The 23,714-nt window shown below is 41.7% G+C and overlaps 1 protein-coding gene across 2 annotated transcripts in view; it reads right to left on the bottom strand.

Annotated features, from left to right (window-relative positions):
• LOC132397398 (Wilms tumor protein homolog) overlaps positions 1–23,714 on the bottom strand; it is a 144,424-nt gene that overhangs the window by 90,101 nt on the left and 30,609 nt on the right. For both annotated transcript variants that reach the window (XM_059976119.1, XM_059976120.1), the window contains exons 2-3: positions 23,563–23,685; positions 8,401–8,503 (exon numbers count right to left, since the gene is read on the bottom strand). In XM_059976119.1, coding sequence (XP_059832102.1) covers positions 8,401–8,503; positions 23,563–23,685 — 226 coding nt within the window. The remainder of the gene's footprint in view (positions 1–8,400; positions 8,504–23,562; positions 23,686–23,714) is intronic.

The following is a 23,714-nucleotide window of genomic DNA, read 5'->3' as shown; positions in this document are numbered from 1 at the left end:
TCTAGGTCAACACCCTGGATCAGAATAGATGTAATTAACTTAGATATTATTTAATTCATTGTCTTGTTCAATTTCTTTGATTTAACTTTGCAGCTGAATGTTGGTGGCATTGTGGATCGTGTAGAAGATTGTCATAGGTGACAATGGGACATTGAAAGAATGCAGAACTGGGCTGAGAAGTGGCAGGTGGAGCCCAATCCAGTAAAGTGTGAAGTGATATACTTTAGAAAGTTGAACTTGAAGACAAAATATAGTGTTAATGGCAGGACTGTTAGCAGTGTGGAGAAGCAGAGGATTCTTGGAGTCCACATCCATAGATGTGGCCAAAGTTGCCGAAGAAGGTGTATGATGCATTGGCCTTCATTAATCTGAGATCAAGAGCAATAAGATAATACCGCAGCTCTACAAAACTCTAGTTAGACCACAGTTGGAGTAGTCATTTCTAGTCAGGTCATTATAGGAAGGACATGAAAACTTTCAAGAGGGTGCTGAGAAGATTTACCAGGATGCTGCCTGGACTGGAGAACATGTCTTATTAGGAAAGGTTGAATAAGCTTGGGTTTTCCATTTTGGAGGATGAGGAGACTTGATAGAAGAGTACTAGATGATAAGAGACATAGATAAACTGGACAGCCAGCGACTTTTTCCCAGAGTGGAAATGGTTAATACAAGAGAGCACCATTTTAAAATGTTTGGAGAAATGTTTAGGGGAAAGTCAGAGGTAGGCTTTTTACATGGTGTTTGGTAGAATGTGGAGACAGAGGTAGTACTAGAGGCAGATACATTAGGAACACCTGAGAATCTTAGGTAGGCACATGGATGATAGGAAAATCAAGGGTTATGTGGGAGGAAAGGGTTGGATTGATCTTGGAGGAGGTTGAAAGATAGGCACGACATTGTGGGCTGAAGGGCCTGTACTGTGTTGTAATATTCAATGTTCTATATTCAGACAGGATGGGAATTGAACTCATCCTTCTGAATTAATTGTCTGGATATTTTTTCCAATAGCAAATGGAAATACTGGGTACTAGAAGTTTATGAGACTGATTATGGGAGTGAAGAGGTTAATGTATATGGAGTGTTTAATGGCTCTGAGCCTAGATCGTATGGTTGTGGAGAGGATATTTCCTATAGTGGTAGAGTCTACACTAGAGAGCACAGCTTCAGAGTACCAGAAATAGTACCGCAATGCCAGATATTACCATAGTTCCCCAAATATAAGCTATTATAAACCACAGTGGTTGCAATAATGATCCTGACCTGACAAGCTGCATACAGGACTGCAAGAGAGCTTGAGTTGTTCCTTGAATTAACATCATTATTATATTTATCACAGCTAAACAGCAAAATAATTCCTTGAGCCTCGATAGCCATGATTCCATTGGTAGCATGCCTATCTCTGAGTTAGCAGATCAATGGCTCAGATTCCATTCTGGAGACCTAAGCATAACGATCTTGTCCTTGCAGAAACTGTAAAGAGAGAGGAATGGATGATGGTGAACCCAAGTGTAGAGTAAGGTCTGGAACTAACTCTGAGGTCTGGAATAAACTCATCTCAAAATGAACAAGACAACACAAACAAAATCCAAAGGCTAAACCAGAAGCAGCAATACTAGACATGGAACTCTTATGATCGAGCACTGAGTGCTCAGCACAAGGCCTTTAAGGACAGACTTCCAATGAGGGAATGCGGCAGGCAATAATTGGTAGACTGAATCTTAAGGGGACAATGACAGCTACCCTTATCCTGGGGAAGTGGAGCGCAGAAACTTGGATGCCTGCTGCTGTTCAGTGGAGACTATGAGGGCTCTGTACTGTCGGAGATGTGTTATACACGTCCTTGTTCATTCCTTTCATGGGAGTATGGTGAAGACAAGCATGGGACATTCGCCTACTAACTTGGTTACGATTTACCTTACATCAATGTCACCAATACAGGGAATTTGACTATTATCACTTGTTTGCTTGTGAGAACTTGCTGTGTTCAAAGTGTCCTCCACGTTTCTTCAATGCAGGAGCGGCTGTGTTTCTAAAGTAGTGCTTCAGCTCTCAAGTATTGGGATTTGGCTTCTCTGAGGATCATCGCCTGGAGAGACTTGTGAGTTCCTGAGAGCTCAAGAGTGATGCTGTCTGGAGTTCAGCCATCCGGCGCTTAGCTCACGGTAGGATCACCCATGGCAGCAAGGTCAAGGTTCCAGACAAAGAGTGATCTAAGACCTCAGTGGTGGAAAATGATGCCACATCAGAACAGTGGTGAAGGCTGCAGCAGTGCAGGGTCCCCAGTTGTCTTGCACTCCGTGCCACCGGCCCCTGGCCCCGATCTAGCAAGGGCTGTGTAGCGGCTATTCATGCATCAGCCTCCCAACATTTAACAAAGTCACGCACAGGCATTCTCCGTCTAGGGAATCTACCCCAACATCCGGGTTAAGTCACACGGCGATCAGCAGGTGCTGAAGGCAGCATGATTGCAAGGTCTGGAATTCCCTCAGAGTTTATGGATCTCGGATCAGCCTCTGCAGCCATCTGACGACCCACTAATGAAAACCCCTTAGGGCAACGTCATACTCAACTGGACAGTTCACTCCACTATCGGGGATTGGAAAGGTGCTACGGAAATGAAATTCCTTCTCCTGTCATTTTCTGGATTGCACATATACGAGAGGTATAAGGAAGCCTGGCGTACCTTCAAGTATCGATCTGGACTTTTACGTCAACCCTTGAACTGAATGACTATGAATGGTAAAGAATAAAAATAAATTAGCCATACGCATGAGAAATACTGCAGATGCTGGAAATCCAAAGCAACACACGCAGAATACTGGAGGAACTCAGCAGGTCAGGCAGCATCTACAGAAGTGAATAAACAGGCAATGTCACCTTGTCCTCGGGATGCTGAATTTGGAAAAAAAATTCTAAACTTAAGAGATACTGCAGATGCTGGAAATCCAGAGCAACGATGCAAAAATTCTGGAGAGGAATAAACAGTTGATGTATGGGCGAAAACCCTTCATCAGGACTGGATAGGAAGGGGGAAGAAGCCAGAAAAAGAGGTGGGGGAGGGAAAGGAGTGGTGATAGGTGAAATTAGGTGAGCAGGAAGTTGGAAGCCTGAGGCAGGGAGGAATGAAGTAAGTATACGGAAGGTGATAGGTGAAGAGGGAAAGGGCTGAAGAAGAAGGAATCTGAGAGGAGAGTAGAGTGGACCATGGGAGGAAGGAAAGGAGGAGGGGCACTAGAGAGAAGTAATAGGCAGGCAAGGAATAAGGGGAGAACCAGAATTAGGAATGGGAAAAGAGAGGTGAAGAAGGGAAAAATTACCAGAAGTTAGAGAAGTTGATGTTCATGCCATCAGGTTGGAGTCTACCCAGATGAAATATGAGGTGTTGCTCCTCCAACCTGAGAGTGGCCTCATCATGGTAGTTGAGGACCCCATGGACATCTTTGTTAATAAGTCATCACCAAGACTAGAGATAAAATTGTGCCTGCTTTGCTGTTAACTGTATTCCTGCCACAACCATAGACTCTACTGTGGGGTCTGGGTGCCTCTGCAGGCGGGATGCAGAATGGGGTCGGCAATCACACTCGTGAGGATGCACATTCTAGCCGTTGTGGTGGTATTTAACCCCCCTCCTCTCTTTTCAGTCTTGTTGAGTGTTGACCAAAAGTCAAAGCTCCTTATTTACTTTTGTCCTTTTTCTGGGATGGAAGATTTAGATTGACGCTGTAAAAAAGTGATATTTAGTTACTATTGTTACTGCTCACAAGCTGCATTGTTGATGTCAGCTTTCACTTTGAGAGTTTTAGTTAATGGCTCTACCAGCCTAGTGTTTATTGGTTTTCCTTCCTTTAATTCTGCACAGTTCTTATTAAATGTCAGTGTACTATTCATCCACTTCAGTGTCTCTCCCTCTATACTTGGGCCATAACCGCACGTTTCTGTCAATTCATACTGCATTCCAGTATATTTCTGCAACTTACTGGGTTCTGATTTTATTAATAGCTGTTACAACAAGATTCTAGTGGAGCGGCACAGTAGCGCTGAGCGCCATGCTTTTTGGTACAGGTGGCCCAGGTTCAAATCCTGCCTCTGCCTGTAAGAAGTTTGTACGTTCACCCCAGTGGATTTCCTCCGGGTGCTCCGGTTTCCTCCCATGGTCTAGAGACTTACCAGTTGGTAGGTCCATTATTCCTTGTAAATTGCCCTGTGATTAGGCTCAAATTAAATCGGGGGATTGCTGGGCGGCATGGCTCGAAGGGCTGGAAGGGTCAATTCTACACTGTATCCCAATAAATGATAGCAGAATGCTATTAGTTCACAGGGTTCAGAGGGTCAGAAGTTAAATACAAACATTAGTGAGCACGAAAACAAAATTTGCACTAGCTGATAAGGGAATATTTTCCTTAATCAAGGAAAATCCTTGTATTGTTTCCACTGACCCCATTGATACACAGAAACATAGAAAACCCACAACACAATACAGGCCCTTCTGCCCACAAAGTTGTGCCGAACATGTCCCTGCCTTAGAAATTACTAGGCTTACCCATAGCCCTCTATTTTACTAAGCTCTATGTACCTATCCAAAGGTCTCTTAAAAGACCCTGTCGTTTCCACCTCCACCACCGGCAGCTCATTCCACGCACTCACCACTCTCTGAGTAAAAAACTTAACCTTGACATCTCCTCTGTACCTACTCCCCAGCACCTTAAACCTGTGTCCTCTTGTGGCAACTATTTCAGCGCGGGCAAAAGCCTCTAACTATCCACATAATCAATGCCTCTCATCATCTTGTACACCTCTATCAGGTCACCTCTCATCCTCCACCGCTCCAAAGAGAAAAGGCCGAGAAAGGCATGCTCCCCAATCCAGGCAACATCCTTGTGAATCTCCTCTGCACCCTTTCTATGGCTTCCACATCCTTCCTGCAGTGAGGCAACCAGAACTGAGCACAGTACTCCAAGTGGGGTCTGACCAGGGTCCTATATAGCTGCAACATTACCTCTCGGCTCCTAAATTCAATTCCCTGATTGATGACAGCCAATACACTGTATACCTTCTTAATCACAGAGTCAACCAGCACAGCTGCTTTGAGTGTCCTATGGACTCGGACCCCAAGATCCCTCTGCTACCAAAACTCAATCTGCTGACTCTGGGGCTGGACAAACAGTCTTGAGTGAAGAGCATAGAAAGAAGGCAGTATATTGTTGCAGGAGATGTAGAGAAGTAATAAGTTATCAATGGTTTTGACCTAATGGAATTGGGTGTAAAAGAGATAACCATTTTACACCCTTCATGGGGCTGAAATAACAACAATCATTGCTCAGAAGACTTTGACAGCAACAACACAACAGCATCTCTTACTCATTATCAGCAAGACCAAGGAGCTGATTATTAACTTCAGGAGGAGAAAACCAGAGGTCAATTAGCCAGTCTTCATTGGAGGGTCAGAGGTGGAGAGGATTGGCAACTTTAAATTCCTCGAGGACTTGTCCTGAGCTTGGCACATAAGTGCAATTATGAAGAAAGCTCATCAGCACCTCTACTTTCTTGGGAGTTTGCGAAGATTCAGCATGACATCTAAAACTTGGACAAACTTCTATAGATGTGTGGTGGCGTGTAAACCGAACCACTGCATCACAGCCTAGTATGGATGCACCGATGCCCTTGAATGGAAAATCCAACCAAAAGCACTGGATACAGTCCAGTCCATCACGGGCAAAGCCCTCCCCACCATTGAACACATCTACATGGAGCATTGTCACAGGAAGGCAGCATCCATCATCAGGGATCTCCACCATCCAGATCGTGCCTTCTTTGGGCTGCTGTCATCAGAAAGAAGGTACAGCAGCCTCAGGACTTACACCACCAGGTTTAGGAACAGTTATTACCCCTCAAACATCAGGCCCTTGACCCAAGGGGAGATGTCCACAAGAAAATGAAATATGTACTTTGATAATAAACAATTTGAACTTTGACAGTATGTGAAGGTAAATGTTTGCCAGAGATTGCTTTCTGTTCACTAAAGTCGTTGATTTGACCCTTCTGTACTGATCACAGCAAACTCCTGACATATTGTCTCGACTAGTACTTGGCTAAGATCGCCGAATGAGACAGCCCAAAACCCTTGACAAGAGTGTGATCAAGCAAATGAAGAGACTCTGAGACTTGTGAGGAGGAAATATGTGGGCTGAAGGGCCTGTTCCTGTACTGTACTGATCCATGTTCTACAAACTAGGTCAGTACTCTCAAAGAGGTTAGTTTTAAGGTGCATCCTAAAAGAGGAAGTAGATGATAAGCTGGATAGGTTTGGGCAGGGAATTCCAGACGGTGACAGCTGATGCGTGCTTGCCAGTGGTAAAATGATCTTGTTGCGTCAGTAAATCTCACAGAGTGAAATGAGGCCATTCATCTGATGGTGAATGGGCCCTGATCAAGAGGGCAGAATTTGCAGGAGCTCAGAGACGTTGTAGTGCTGGAGCAGATCACAGAGATTTTTTTTGCAAAAACGGATGTTAGGATTTTAACATCAAGCATTGCTGGACTGTGAGCCAGTGTCAACTAGAGATCTCGAGCATGTTGGACATAGAGACCCAGTGCAGCTAATTCCCAGGGCAGAATCTGCTACCTCGTCTTGGCACTCAGCTAACAACTGAAACTTTCTGAGAGAAACATCTCAAACTCAGAGGACTTTTGAGGTGCAGACCTGATGAGGAAATGCTGTGATACCTGACAATGCACAGTAATACATAACAATTACTTACCTCTCTTCCTGCCTTCTCCCCATAACCTTTGGTGCCTTTACTAACTAAAAACCTATCAACCTCCGTGATAGAGGCTATCCAGAGACTCTTGGATAGGCATGTAGGATTTTACATGCAAAAACTGCAGCCCTTTACTTCCATTACGAACAAACCAAAAGCAGTTGCCTTACGCTGACCCCATTACGCGAGACATCATCTGTTAAAGTGAGCATAACAACTCAATGATGGTGCTTGTGAATTACGTAGATCAGTGTCTATTACGAACAATATGTGTCATCCGTCACCCATTCCATTACTCTACAGGCACGTGACTATGCGGAGAATGGAGGGATGTGGACCATGTGCGGGCAGAATGGACTAGGTTCTTCTCAGGTTGATTAGTTTTCCACTACATTGTGGGTCAAAGGTCTTGTTCCTACTGTTCTATGTTTGAAACAAGCACTCCCTTCAGGGTCCTGCAGAGCATCCTTACCTATAATTAGAAAGAGGATGAAACCTGAGATGAAATAAGTAAATGAGCAAAAAGGAATTTTACTGGAATTGTGATTTCTGTAGAATAATATTTATTCATTTTCCAGAATTTGTTGTCACTAGAAACTATTGCCGAATCCTGACCCTGGTGCGGCCTCATTTGGAAACTACCGAAACTGTAGCTACAGTTTTACCTACTTACAGGAAAGATATCAATAAAATTGAAAGAGTGCAAAGAAAATTTACAAGGATGTTGCTAGGTCTTGAGGACCTGAGTTATAGGGAAAGGTTGAATAGGTTAGGAGAATGACAGGAGATTTGACAGGCACATCCAAAATTTTGAGGGGTATAGATAGGGTAAATGCAAGCTGGCTTTTTCTACTGAGGTTGGATGAGACTAGAACTAGAGGTCATGAGTTAAAGGTTAAAGGTGAAATGTTTAAGGGGAACATGAAGGGGATCTTCTTCACCTAAAGGGTGGTGAGAGAGTGGAATAAGATGCTAGCTGAAGTGGTGGATGTTGGGTTGATCTCAACAGTTAAGAAAAAATTGGATAGATACATGGATGGGAGGGATATGGAGGGCCAATGGTGTGGGTGCAGGTCGATAACATTAGGCAGATTAATGGTTCAGCATGGACTAGATGGGCCGAAGTGCCTATTTCTGTGCTGTAATGTTCTGTGACTCTATGACTTAACGACATGCTGGGGGCAGCCTGCAAGAGTCACCACACAATCCAGTGCCAACATAGCATGCCCACAATGCCCAGCAGAACAACACAGAACACAAGGTAAATGCAAGCAGGCGTCTTCCACTGAGTTTGGCTGAGACTAGAGGTCATGGGTTAAAGATGAAAGGTGACTCTAAAGATTTGTTTTCCTTTGTTGACATACAGAAAGGTGAAGGCTGAGATTTGCCCTTTCAGTTATGTACTTGTTTAGTTCCAGACGGAGTGTACATGTCTGCAAATGTAGTCCTTATAGAGCAGGGCTTCCCAAACAGGGGTCCACAGACCCCTCAGTTAGTGGTAGGAGTCCGTGGCATAAAAAAGGTTGGGAACCCCTATTACACGGAGTAGCCAAATCTGTGTCTTACAAAGATCAAAAGCAGCGACACAACATACTTCCTCAAAACTTTCTCATCCAGCTTAGAAGTGGTGTAAAGACGTTACCTGTTGTACGGGGACCTTAACAGCAGGGCCTGGCTCCCAGCACAACTGTCTGTTGAGTTGTGGCAGCCGTACACCGGCGGAGCCACTGGATACTGTTGCTCTCCTGTGAAATAAGTGACAGAGGCAAGTTTATTCGTAGCCTTGTCAGGCAATTGTAAAGTATGAGCTGCTGTGGAATGACTTAAAGACAGCGTTAAAGTAGCATAGATGTGATCCAGATCGTACATGACACTGTGCTTGACTCCAGTGGGCACAAGTGGGATTTAGCAAATGCATAACATTTTTGTCCTAATTGCCAGTACCCAGGATTGTATGACAAGCTCAATTCAGCCTGTCTGAGCGATGTATCCCATTTAAAGTTTCAGTCAACGGGGTATGAAGTACCTGCACATACTCTGACAGAGAATATGAACTAAAGCAGTCTCTAACTATCAAGATGAATTAAAACAAGATTAATGACAATCCCAAGAAAGATTCATGTTTCTACATTTTGAGATGAGGAGGACCAATGTGCTGAGAAACCAAAGTGTTTTTTTTCTTGTGTTTGGACGGATTAGATTAATGGGTTGCTTTTCCAAATCCTTTTCAGTATGAATTTTCTTTTTTCCTTCTGTAAGGGATGGCATGGTAGCATGGTGGGTTAGTACAACACTTCACAGTACCAGCACACCGGGTTCAATTCCCGTCGCTCCCTGGACTGAGTTCTCCCTGTGGATTTGCTCCGGGTGCTCCAGTTTCCCTCCAGAACTCAAAGACATACCGATTGCTAGGTTAGTTGGTCATTGTAAATTGACCTGTGGTTAAGCTAGGATTAAATAGGGGGATTGCTGGGTGGCCTGGCTCAAAGGGCCGGAGGAGCCTATTCCACACTGTGTCTTAATGAACAAATAAATAAATATTTGTCAATGAGGGGCTCAAATAGCCCAAACACTCAGATTCTCTCCAATTGCTCCAAAAAGATGTTCTTCAGAACATCTCTAAATATACAACTGTACAGACAACAGGACAGACAGATCACGAACCCATGAACACTACCTCACTCTTTGTTCCTTTTTGAACTACTTACTTATTTTTTCAAGCTTCCTATTGTAACTTACTTCTTTCAGAATTTAATTTTGTATTTTCATGTATTGTCCTATGCTACTGCCATTAAACAACACAGTTTACAAAATATCTCAGTAAGCCCTAGGTGCCACACCACCAGGTTTAGGAAGTTATTACCCTTCAACTATCAGTCTCCTGAGCCAGCGAGCATAACTTCACTCACTGTAACACTGAAAAGATTCCACAACCTTTGGACTCACTTTCAAAGACTCTACAACATGTTACAATTCTCCATATTATTATTTATTGCTATTATTTGTTTTTTGTATTTGCACAGTTTGTCTTCCTTCTGCACATGGATTATTTGTCGGTCTTTGTTTGCATGTAGTTTTTCATTAACTCTATTCTGTTGCTTTGTATGCCTGCAAGAAAATGAACTTCAGGATTGTATATACACCTGATTCTGAATTCTGATTGGTAGTTGGAATCAGAAAATGTCCCAGCCCACTGTCAATTTTATCTTGTGAAACCTTGTTTAAACTTTATCTTTCTGCATGCGGAACCATCCACATGGGAAAAAAGTAATTGTCCTTAATTTTTCCAAATTCTGCCTTTATTTAAATCAAATCAATTAACAAAAATATTGATCCCAAACAACCAACTGTTAATTGAATGATGGTCAACTGGAAATTCAAAGTTTAAAGTAAATTTTATTATCAAAGTTCATAAATGTCAACATATTTTCCTGTGGACATACTTAGCAAATCTATATAATAGTAACTATAACAGGATCAATGAAAGATCAACCAGAGTGCAGAAGACAACAAACTGTGAAAATGCAAATATAAATAAATAGCAATAAATTTGCAAGAATATGAGATAATGAGATAAGGTGTCCTTAAAGTGAGATCATTGGTTGTGGGAACATCTCAATGGATGGGCAAGTGAGTGTAATTATCCCCTTTTACTCAAGAGCCTTGAGGGGTAGAAACTGGTCTTGAACCCAGTGGTGTGAGTCCTGAGGCTGCTGTTTCTTCTACCCGATGGCAGCAGCAAGAAAAGAGCAGGGCTTGGGTGGTGGGGATCTCTGATGGGTGCTGCTTTCCTCTGACAGCATTTCATCTAGGTGTGCTTGATGGTTAGGAGGGCTTTACCCGTGATGTACTGGGCCGAATCCACTACATTTTGTAGGATTTTCTGTTTAAAGGCATTGGTGTTTCCATACCAGGCTGTAATGCAGGCACTGTCCACTAAACTTCTATAGAAGCTTGTCAAAGATTTAGATATTATGCTGAATCTCTGCAGGCTCCTAAAGAAGTAAAGGTGCTGTCGCACTTTCTTCACAATTGCACTTACATGCTGGGTCCAGTACAGGACCTCTGTAATAATAACACCCAGGAATTTAAAGTTGCTAAACCCTCTCCACCTCTATTCTACATTGATGGATGCACTACAGAATCGAATAATGCCAAGCTAAAAATTAGATATCAACACATTAAATATCATTTTGATGGGTTATGGTGACCTTCTCAAATTGAGTGTTAAGATATGACCAAGTCAATCTCTTCCACTAAGACTTCTTTCCTTGTTATAACAGTATAAGAAGTTTCTCTAGAGCAAGACTCTAGCAAATTTCTACAGATGAACAGTGGAGATCGTTCTAACTCTTGCATCACCGTCTGGTATGGATGGGCCACTGCAGAGAGTAAAAGCTGCAGAGGATTGTAAACTTAGCCAGCTCTATCATGGGCATGCACCTGCCCAGCATCCAGGGCACCTTCAACAGGAATTGCCTGAAAAAGGTGGTATCTATCATGAAGGACTCTCACCATCCAGGACATGTTCTTTTCTCTTTAACACCATCAGAGAGGAGGTACAGGAGTCCAAAGGCACACAACATTCTAGTAACAGCTTTCTCCTCTCCACCATCAGATTTCTGAATGGACAATGAACCCACGAACGCTTGGAGTACTGTGCTCAGTTCTGATCGCCTCACTACAGGAAGGATGTGGAAGCCATAGAAAAGGTGCAGTGGAGAATTACAAGGACGTTGCCTGGATTGGGGAGCATGCCTTATGAAAACAGGTTGAGTGAACTCGGCCTTTTCTCCTTGAAGTGACGGACGATGAGAGGTGACCTGATAGAGATGTGCAAGATGATGAGAGGCATTGATTGTGTGGATAGTCAGAGGCTTTTTCCCAGGGCTGAAATGGTTGCCACAAGAGGACACAGGTTTAAGGTGCTTGGAAGTAGGAACAGAGGAGATGTCAGGGGTAAGTTTTTTACACAGAGAGTGGTGAGTGCGTGGAATGGGCTGTCGGCAATGGTGGTGGAGATGGATACAATAGGGTCTTTTAAGAGACTCCTGGATAGGTACATGGAGCTTAGTAAAATAGAGGGCTATGGGTAAGTCTAGTAATTTCTAAGATAGGGACATCTTCAGCACAACTTTGTGGGCTGAAGGGCCTTTATTGTGCTGTAGGTTTTCTATGTTTCTATCTCACTATGTTTGTACTCTATTTGCACTACTTATTTAATATATATATAAATAAATATATATACAGCACCTATAAGAAGTATTCACCCCCCCCCCCCCCGGAAGTTCTCATGTTTTATTGTTTTACAATATTGATTAACAGAGATTTAATTTGCTTTTTTTGACACTGATCAACAAAAAACAACTTTTGTGGCAAAGTGAAAATAGATCTCTACAAAGTGATCTAAATTAATTACAAATATAAAGCACAGATTAATTGATTGCATAAGTATTCACCCCCTTTAAAATGACACACCAAATCATCACTGATGCACACAATTGGTTTTAGAAGTCACACAATTAGTTAAATGGAGATCTGCTTTCAGAGACCTGTGTGCACACAGGCTGTTTCAATTGATTATAGTAAATGTGCATCTGCATCTGGAAGGTCCAACTGCTGGTGAGTCAGTATCCTGGCAAAAACTACACCATAAGACAAAAGATCACTGCAAACAACTCCATGAAAAGGTAATAGAATAGCAGGAGGTGGATACAAGAAAATTTCCAAGTCACTGAATATCCCTTGGAGTACAGTTAAGTCAATCATCAAGAAATGGAAAGAACCTGGAACAAATTATTGGAATACAACTTCCACATAATCCAACATTATTTTTACTAGGCGATATTGAAGGGATAAAATCAAAATCCAAATTGAATAAATATCAAAAAGAATTCATAAAAATTGCATTAGCAGTAGCCAAAAAGGCTATTGCAGTTACTTGGAAATCAGATTCATACTTAAGTATAGATCTTTGGAAGAATGAAATTTTTAGCTGCATTCCACTTGAAAAAATTACTTATAATTTAAGAGATAAATTTGAAATACTCTGAAAATTTGGCGCCCTTAAATATATAGGTGCTCCGAAGATAAAATTATTGGTTATTTGGGGAAAGAAATAAATATACATATTAAAGCTACTAGGAACTTCATGGAGCATGTGGGGATCTTCCGATATCCAGGCATTCTTTTTTTTTCTTCTTCTTTCTTTTTTCTTTCTTTCTTTCTTTTTTCTTCTCTTTTTTGTCTATAGGGATATGTTAGGAGGAGGGGTTAAGGGGAGGGGGGAAGGGTTGATAATTTTTTTTTCTTTCTGTAACCTATTTCAAAACTCAATAAAAAAAAGTTTTAAAAGAAATGGAAAGAATGTGGCACAGTTGTAAATCTGCCTCGAGCAGGCCGTCCTAAAAGACTGAATGACTGTGCCAGAAGGGGACCAGTGAGGGAGGCTACCAAGAGACCTATGACAACTCTGGAGGAGTTACAAGCTTCAGTGGCTGAAATAGGAAAGACTACATATACAACAACTGTTGCCCGGGTGTTTCACCAGTCACAGCTTTATGGGAGAGTGGCAAAGAGAAAGCCACTGTTGAAAAAAAACTAACATGAAATCTCAGCTTGGGTTTGCCTGAAGGCATGTGGAAGATTCTGAAGTCAGCTGGAAAAGATTCTATGGTCTGATGAAGCCAAAATTGAGCCTTTTGACCATCAGACGAAGCACTATGTTTGGCATAAGCCAAACACCACACATCATCAAAAACACACCATCTGTACCATGAATCATGTAAGATGCTGTGGGATGTTTCACTGAAGCAGGTCCTGGAAATTTTGTGATGGTAGAGGGTAAAATGAATGCAGCAAAATATAGGGAACCCCTGGAGGAAAACTTGTCTGTAAGAGAACTGTGACTTGGGAAAAGATTTGTTTTCCAGCAAGACAGTGACCCCAAGCATAAAGCTAAAGCTACACAAGAATGGCTTAAAAACAACAAAGCTAATGTTCTGGAGTGGCGAAGTCAGAGTTCAGACCTCAATCCAATTGAGAATTTGTGGCTGGACTTGAAAAGGTCTGTTCCTTCACAATCCCCATGCAATCTCACTGAGCTTGAGCAGTTTTGTAAAGAAAAATGGGGAAAAATTGCAGTGTCCAGACGTGCAAAGCTGATTGAGACCTGTCCACACAGACTCAAGCCTATAAGTGCTACCCACAATTGCATCTAGTAAATACCGACTTGAAAAGGCTGAATACTTATGCAATCAATTATTTGGAGTTTTATATTTGTAAGTAATTTAGTTCATTTTGTCGAGATCTGTTTTCACTTTGACACGGAAGAATCCTTTTCTGGTGTTCATTCGCAAAAAAGTTAAATTAAATCCACTGTGATTCAATGTTGTAAAGCAATAAAACCTGAAAACTTCCAAGGAGGGTGAATACTTTTTATAGGCTCTGCATATCTTATTGTAATGTATATTTTATGTATTGCAGTGTACTGCTGCCACAAAACAACAAATTTCATGACAAATATCAGCAATATTAAGCCCAAATCTGTTTCTGATCCATTGCTTAGAAAATCAGCCTTACCAATTACAATAGCTATTTCATCTCTTTGGAATATAATGCTCATGCAACTCTGAAGAAAAAATGAAGAATATTTGAGATATGTATCTGTGTTGGTTCTATAGCAGCCTTTTGAATGCAAGCAAATTACTTGTCCATAATGAAGTGTAATTTGAAGTTAACTTTTTACCTAGAAACTTACTCTGGTCAGGTTGGATGATGGAAGGTTGGAGAAGGGAACAGGATGAGGCTATTTGGACCCCAAAGCTTGTTCCGCTGTGAGTGACTGGTGAGTGACAGACTCATGTTCAAGGACTCTACAACTCATGCTCTCAGTATTAATTTTTATTATTTGCATAAATTGTCCTGTTTTCCAAATTGGTTGTTTGTCAGTCATTATGTATATTTTTTCACAAATTCTACTGCACTCCTTTATTTTCCTGTAAATGCCTGCCAGAAAATGAATCTCAGGGTAGTATATGGTGACATATAAGTACCTTGGTAATAAATTACTTTGATTTAGAATGACCTTACTCCTTTTCTCATATCCCTGTGTAGGTGACAAATCCTATCAACCTCAGATTGAAATTAACAATTGACTCAACACCAAATGGTATCAATGTTGAGTTATAAGCGTCTACCACCATCTGCATTTCAAGACCCAAGTCCTGCTAGCAATGTCTGTGGGTTCCTGTTGACATTCATTGAATTCACCTCAAATTATTCTCTCAGCTCCATCAGCCAGGCTTTCAACCTACACAATTTACACTTCTGCTAAAGCTGAACTTCAGACAAATTCACTGACAGATTCAAGAGGTTGATTCCAAGAATGAAAGGGTTAATGTATGAGTAGTGTTTGATGGCTCTGGGCCTGTACTCGCAGGAGTTTAGAAGAATGAGGGAGGATTCATTGAAACCTATTGAATATCAAAAGGCCCAGACAGAGTGAATGTAGAGAGGAAGTTTCCTATGGTAGGGGAATATAGGACCAGAGGGTACAGCCTCAGAGTACAGCGAAGTGCATTTAGAACAGAGATGAGGGGGAATTTCTTTAGACAGAGGTTGGTAAATCTGTGAAATTCGTTGCCATGGATGGCTATGGAAGCCAGGTCATTGGGTATACTTGAAGTGTACTTTGGTAGGCTCTTGATTAGTCTGGACATCAAAGCATATGGAGAGAAGGCACGAGAATGGGGTTGAGCGGGATAATAAATTAGCCATGATGGAATGACAGAGCCGACTCAATGGACCGAATGGCCTAATTCTACTCCTATGTCTTATGGTCTTGTGGACAATTGGCATTGAAGGAAACACCAGTTACGGGCTTGTGCACTGTGAACAGAGGAGTTGGCAATTACTGACAGAAGCCTGAACAAAATCTGTTCCCTAATACCACCAAGCTCCTCATTACATGAGAGATCATGGCCCAGATCAGCTGCAGGTCAGATCTGATGCATGATTTGAGACCTGAATGATTTCAATGTTATTTGTTGGGCACAAATCAAGCTTTTAATTACTTCCATGTGTTTTATTGTTTTTAATTAACTTTTTGGTTTATAAAGCTTTTATTATTCTTTACTTCAATTTTAATGGATTTTAATTGTTGCTGAATGTTAAAGATACTCAAAGTCAAAGTCAAGGCGAAGTCAATAGAGACTGGTCTAGGACCAGATAACACAGCCTCAGAATACAAGGTCTTCCTTTAGAAAAGAGATGAGGAATTATTTTAGCCAGCAGAGGGTCATTCTATGGAATTCATTGCCACATGTGGCTGTGGAGGCCAAGTCATTGGGTACATTTAAAATGGGGGTTGATAGGTTCTTGATTAGTAAAGGCATCAAAGGTTACATGGAGAAAGCCGAAGAATGGGGTTGAGAGGGATAATTAATCCGCCATGATAAAATGTTGGAGCAGACCTGATGAGCCTAATGGCCTAATTCTGCTCCTATATCTTTTACCGTACACAAGCCTGCCCCTCGCCATAGGGTATAAATTAGTATAGTAGGTGGGGTGTCAACCTCTAAAGATAGTAGGTGAGCTTTGTAGGTGTGAAGTTAGAAGTGCAATGTGTCAGATCCCAATCCTTCAGTGCCAGTTAAAATGGTCGCCTCACACTAGCCTCACCCGTTTGATATAGCACTGATCTCACTTGGTTTTGGGTCCAGCAAAAAGGTCCTTGTGGTGACTGATTCTCGGCTGCCACAGTATGGATGCTCACCCTCTTAGGGCAGTGGGGTAAAGAGCAAGGGAGTGGGTGCTGCTATCAACCCAGTCATTGACTCTGACAATGAAAAATCTGCAGGAAGAACTTATTGGGTCAAGCAGCATCAGTGCATGGTGCAGTGGAGGTGCATGGTTTTGGCCTGAAATGTCGATATTTCTCCCATAGACGCTGCTCGGCCCACTGAGTTCTTCCAGCAGATTGTTTGTTGCCCCAGATTCCAGCGTCTGCAGTCTCTTGTGTCTCCAGGTTCAAAGTTCAAAGTAAATTTATTATGAAAATATGTATACATCACTGTATGCTACCCTGAGATTCAATTTCTTGTGGGTATTCACAATAGAACAAATACAATAGAATCAATGAAAAACTACACACAAAAACTGACAAGCAATCAATGTGCAAAAGAAGAGAAGCTGTGTAAATACTAAATAAATAAACAAACAAACAAACAAATAAATGAATAATACCACAAACATGAGTTCTAGAGTCCTTGAAAGTGAGTCCATAGTGTTGAGGTGACTGAAGTTATCCACCTAGACTCTCTAACTATAATAAACATCCTCTCCACATCACTCTATCTAGGCCTTTCAATATTCAATAGGTTTCAATGAGATCCCATTTGATTTTTCTAAACTCCAATGAGTACAGGCCCAGAGCATTCAAACGCTTCTCAAATGTCAATCCTTCCATTCTCAGAATTATTGTGTGAACTTCCTCTGGACCCTCTTCAAAGCAACACATCCTTTCTTAGATAAAGGTCCCAAAACTGCTTATAATACTCAAGTGTGGTCTGGTCAATGCCTTAAAAACCTCAGCATTACATTCTTGCTTTTATATCTGATTCCTCTCAGCACCAGGCAGACTGATTGGGCAGAATGGCTGCTAACTTATTATTAAAGTCACCAAAAACCTGATACAAACATTTTAAAATATTCGATCAGCTGTTGTAACTTATTGACAATCTGGAAAACTTGCTGTTCTTACAATGAAATGAATTGTAACTTTTGGTATATTGTTGCATGTTTGACATGACTTTACGATGAAAAGTCTTTCTCAATTACTCTTCGGACAGACTGCAGCATATTTTAGTTTTTTACATAGAACACCACAGCACAGTATAGACTTTTGGCCAACAATGTTGTGCCAACCTTCTAATGTTATCAGGGATCAATTTAGCCCTTCCCTCCTACATAGCCCTCTACTTTTCAATCGTCCATGTGCTTGCTACCGCATGGTGAAAGGCCTAGACAGAATGGATGTGAAGAGGATGTTTTCTATAGTGGGGAGTTTAGGACCAGAGAGCTCAGCCTCAGAATACAAGGATGTCACTTCAAAACAGAGATAAGTAGTAACATTTTTAGCCAGAGGGTGGTAAATCTGTGAAATTCATTGCCACAGATGGCTGTGGAGGCCAAGTCACTAAGTATATTCAAAGCAGGACTTGATAGGTTCTTGAATAGTAGAGGATCAAAGGTTCCAGGGAGAAGACAGGAGAATGGGGTTGAAAGGCTTAATAAATTAGCCATGATGGAATATCAGTGCCAAACGGGCCAAACCTGCTCCTATGTCTTATGATCTTATGGTCTTTTCTAAGAGTTTCTAAATGCCTCTACCACCGCCCCTGACAGAAAGTTCCATGCACTCAACACTTTATATATAAAGAGCTTACTTCTGATATCCCACCTCCAATCAACTTAAAAATACTTTCCTCCAATCATCTTAAAATGATGTCCCCTAATATAAGCCATTTCCACCTGGGAAAACGTCTATGGTTGCCCACTTGATCTGTGCCTCGGTCCATCACAGATAAAGCATTCCCCACCGCTGAGCACATCTGCATGAAATGTTGTTGCAAGGAAGTAGCATCCATCATCAGGGACTCCCACCACCCAGGTCATGCTCTTTTCTCACTGCTGCCATCAGGAAGAAGGTTCAGGAGCCTCAGGACTCACGCCACCAGGTTCAGGAATAGTTATTACCCCTCACCCATCAGGCTCTTGAACCAAAGGGGTAACTTCGCTCAACTTCACTTGCCCCATCTCTGAACTGTTCCCAGACCCATGGACTCACTTGTAAAGACTCTTCATCTCATGTTCTGAATATTTATCATTTACTTACTTATTTATTATTATTTCCTCTTTTTGTATTTGCACAGTTTGGTGTTCTCTGCACTCGGGTTGAAGGCCCTAGTTGGGCGGACTTTCATTGATTCTGATATGGCTATTATTCTATAGATTTATTGAATATGCCCTCAAGAAAATGAATCTCAGGATTGTATATGCTGTCATATATGTATGTTGATAATAAAATTTACTTCGAACATTGATAATTTTTTATTAATAGTGGCCTCAGTGTGAAGTTTTCATCATAATAACTGAGGAGATCATTGTCCCAGGTCAATCAACGGCAGGAATAAAGCAATAAAAAGAAAGGTCTCTTTAAGTTTCTAAACTATTAAAAAGCAAGTAAAAGATCTTAACCAATGAATGTTTCAAAATTCATGACACATAATCTACAGTTACATCATGTTATATCACTGCAATCTATTCAAATTTATACAGAAGTATTTGCCTAGTTATATCAGTAAGATTGAAAGTCTGCAGAGCAAATTTACAAGGATGTTGCCGCACTTGAGGACCCGAGTTATAGGAGAAGTTTGTATAGGTTAGGACATTATTCCCTAGAGCATAGGAGAATGAGGGGAAACTTGATAGATGTATGCAAAATTATGAGGGGTATAGATAGGGTAAATGTAAGCCGGCTTTTTCCTTGGTGAGGCTACAAGAAGTCATGCATTCAGGTGAGAATGGGGTACAAGCTGTCAGAGGAAGTGTTAGATGTGATTTTGATTTCAACATTTAAGAGAAATTCGGTCAGGTACATGAATCGGAGAGGGTATGGTCCGGGTGCGGGTCGATGGGACGAACTAGATCACTAGATTGGCATTGACTAGACGGGCCAAAGGGTCTGTTTCTGCGCTGCAGTGCTCAATGTCTCTATGACTATATCTATGATGTAGTGCAGAAATCTGAAGTTATGTACATAATGTGCTGGAGTGCTGTAACAATTGTCAGCTGAACATGCACTAGGCACGGATTCAGAACAGCGTATTTATAAAAGGCAATGTTGTTTCAGTCCTTTCTGGCAGAGGACAAGTGTAAACCTTTTCATGTGAATGAATAAACAGATGGCAGCTGCAGTGAAGTCGGAGTCTGGTTTAGCGCAAATGGTACCGGAGTGCAACAGTAATTTTAATTTATAGATACAGCACGGAACAGGCCCTTCCAAACCATAGAGTCACACTGCCCAGCCACCACAAACCTCATCACAGGACAATTTACAATGACCAATTAATGTACTAACCGGTAATCCTCTGGACTGTGGGAGGAAACTGGAGCATCTGAAGGAAGCTCATGCAGTCACGGGGAGAACAAACTCCTTACAGGCAGTGCCAGAACTGAACTCAGAACTCTGACATCCTGAGCTGGAGCAGCTTTGCCCTTATCGGGGCACCATGTGGAACGCTCAGACCTCCATTCGCTGCTGGGTGTAAAACTGGCCGTAAACCTCTCCACTGGTTGGCACAAGTAGCATAACGCTACTGCAGCCCCAGCAATTTGGGTTTAACTTCCACTGCTGTCAGTAAGGAGTTTCCTCTGGGGTTCCGGTTTCCGGTTAGTCGGTTAATTGGGCAGCATGGTCTCATTTGGCCAAAAGAACCTGTTACCATACTGTATGGCAAGAGGGGGGGGGGACAGACAGGGAGGGAGGAAGGTCAGTGTTCGTAAAGAGTTTGTACATTCTCCCCATGACCATGTGAGTTTCCTCCAGGTACTCCGGTTTCCTCCCACATTCCAAAGACTTATGGGTTAGGAGGTTAAAGGGCCATTTGGTTTAATTGGGCAGGGTGTGCTGGTTTGGTCAGGGGAGCCACTTACAGTGCTGTATCTCCCTATCTTATTCTTCTTTCTATTGACCTCACTTAATGTTAAACTGCGTGGGATGTGGTGGCTGGAGTAATGGAGTGGGGAGTTTAATGTGACCACCTGATTTACACCTTACCAAAATTGTAAATTCTAACCAGAGTAACACTGTTTATAGTTAAAATTACTTCTTCTACTATTGTACATCTTCAGGTGAAGGTTGTTTAATGTGCTGGCAGGCAAACAGCATCACACTTGCTTTGTAAACCAGGCTAAGACCACACTTGGAGTATTATGAACTGTTTTAGACCCCTTGTCTAAGAAAGGATATGCTAGAATTGGAGAGGATCCAGAGGAGGCTCACGAGAATGATCCTGGGAATTAAAGGGTTAACACGTGCGGCGCATGTGATGGCTCTACACCTGTACTGGCAGGATTTTAGAAGAATGGGGGAAGGGGAAAATCTCAAATAGTGAAAGGCATAGAGTAGATGTGGAGAGGATGTTTCCTATTAGACCATAAGACCATAAAACATAGCAGCAGAATTAGGCCATTTGGCCCATCAAGTCTGCTCCACTATTCAATCATGGCTGATCCTTTCTTCCCCTCCTCAACCCTATTCTCTGGCCTTCTCCCCGTAACCTTTGATGCTGTGTCCAATCAAGACCCTATCACACTCTGCCTTAAATATACCCAATGACCTAGCCTCCACACCTGCCTGTGGCACCAAATTCTACAAATTCACCACCCTCTGGCTAAAGGAGTTTCCCCACACCTCTGTTTTTAATGGATACCCCTCTATCCTGAGGCTGTGCCCACAGCAAGGGAAATATCCTTTCCACATCTACTGTGTCTAGGCCTTTCAACATTCAAAAGGTTTCAATGAGATCCCCCCTCATCCTTCTAAATTCCAGCGGGTACAGACCCAGAGCCACCAAGCATTCCTCGTATGATAACCCTTTCATTCCCGGAATCGTCTTTGTGAACCGCCTCTGGACCCTCTCCAATAACAGCACGTCTTTTCTTAGATGAGGAGCCCAAAAACTGTTCACAATACTCAAGGTGAACCCTCACCAGTGCCTTATAGACCCTTAGCATCACATCACATATATTGGGAGACTCTAGAACCAGAGGGTACAGCTTCAGAATACAAGGACATCACTTTAGAACAGAGATGAGGAGGAAATCCTTTAGCCGGGGTGGTAATTCCAAAATTGAGTTAAATTGAGTATAACGTATCCAGTAATGTAATTAGTATCTAAATACATAATACAAAATTCTGTCATCCTATATCAGGCTATGTTGGGCAGCAAATTCACTTGAAACCCCTCCCTTTGCTCCACCAACCAGGCTTTTAACCTGTTTAACTTACACTTCCACTAAAGCGGAAATTCAGACAAATTCATTGAACTACGGCCTACAAGTTTCTCCTGGAGTCTATGAGAATCACAAATTCCAGGATCAGCATCAGAATCAGGTTCCTATATATATACTGTATATTTCTTATAAGCTTATTATTTAACCTATAACCTAATAAAGTGGCCACTCGGTGTATATTCATGGTCTTCTGCTGCTGTAGCCCATCCACTTCAAGGTTTGATGTGTTGTACATTCAGAGCTGCTCTTTTCCACACCGCTGTTGTAACACGTGGTTATTCGAGTTACTGTCATCTTCCTGTCAGCTTGAAACCCCAGTGAGCAGAAACATTTCTGAATTGGCTCACTGGGTATGTTTTTTTCACCATCAGTGACAAAAATCACTGCTGTTGAACACACAAGCAGATGCCACTTATTATTAAAATATATATTTAGAAACTTATTTTAAAAAGTTTTTTAAAATTATTTTTTAATTTATTTAAATTAATTAAAAAGTATTATTTAAAAACTATTCACTCTATTTATTTAAAAAACTATTGTTATTTAAAACAGTTATTTTAAAACTATTCACTCGAGGCATGGTGTAGTGTCTAGTGGTCTCACAAATGCTAGTTAGGTCCTGTTTGGCAACACTCTCCTGTCCCAATAAAGAGGCAAAATGTCCCAAATAAACTAACACAATCCCGGCTATTTTCTCAATTAGTATTTGTTCTTTAAGAGTTGTTCCAAATAATTGACTGCCCCAATTAACTAGAATCCATTCTGTATAGGTACAGTCTATGAGTTTTTGTGTGTGTGGGCCTTCAGGCTCCTGTACCTCCTCCCTGACGGTAGCATTGAAAGGAGAATATGTCCTGGGTGATGATGGTCCTTAATAATAAATGTAAACTTATTTAACTAAATAAAAACACAGGGCTTACTTGTTTCCTTACAACACTGTATTCACAGTATAGACACTTTCAGCTCTTAAAGACTGAATGTGGATCACCAAAAGCTGTAGCAAATTCCTGCAGATTTTCTGTGGAGAACAGGACGGCTGGTTGCATCACTGTCCGCTATGGAGGGGCAACTGCACAGGGTCGGAGAAAGCTGCAGAGGGTTGTAACCTCAGCCAGCTGCATTATCCACCAGCTTCCTCACCATGAAGGACATTTTGGAAGGGCGGTACCTCAAAAAGACAGCATCCATCATTCGGGCTTCACCACCCAGGATATGTCCTCTTCTCATTACTACCATCAGGAAGGAAGTACAGGAGACTGAAGACACAAACCCAACATTTTAGGAGCAGCTTCTTCCCCTCCACCATCAGATTTCTGAACGGATCGTGAACCCATGAACATTACCTCACTATTTTTGCTCTTTTTATCTATATTTCTTATTCAATAGTTTTTTTTAATGTATTGCACTGTGCTGCTGCCGTAAGACAACAAATTTCACCACATTGATAATAAACCTGAGTCTGACTCTGATTCTGATTTAATCAATCTATTAACTGTCATGAATTACAGAGATACAAACATATTCTAGACTCTACAAAAATAGTGTTAAGGGACATTTAAATCATGAAGAACTATCTCACAATCCAGAGTAGACCAGAACGCTGTAAAAGGGTTTCTAGCTAGTTTTGCACAAAGCTGATATTCATTCAACTGTTAGGATTGATAGAAGAGGCTTGACATTTAACAAAGATTATTTAACCTTGATGTGTGGAGTACTGAAGTTTTACCTATACTGTTCTGCTGGGTGATGGGGTCCTCGTGCTTGAAGGCGTGATTCGAGAACTGAGGAGTGTGGTGGTTGGGAGTGTGACCGTAACCTGGAGTTGTGTCGAAAGTCACAGCACTATAACCTGAAACAGACACAGAGACATACAGTGAG

This window comes from Hypanus sabinus, chromosome 7 (assembly GCF_030144855.1).
Source record: "Hypanus sabinus isolate sHypSab1 chromosome 7, sHypSab1.hap1, whole genome shotgun sequence".
In the NCBI taxonomy this organism is placed as follows: Eukaryota; Metazoa; Chordata; class Chondrichthyes; order Myliobatiformes; family Dasyatidae; genus Hypanus; species Hypanus sabinus.
Note: the sequence above shows the minus strand (reverse complement) of the source record. Positions and strands in the feature narration are given on the sequence as shown.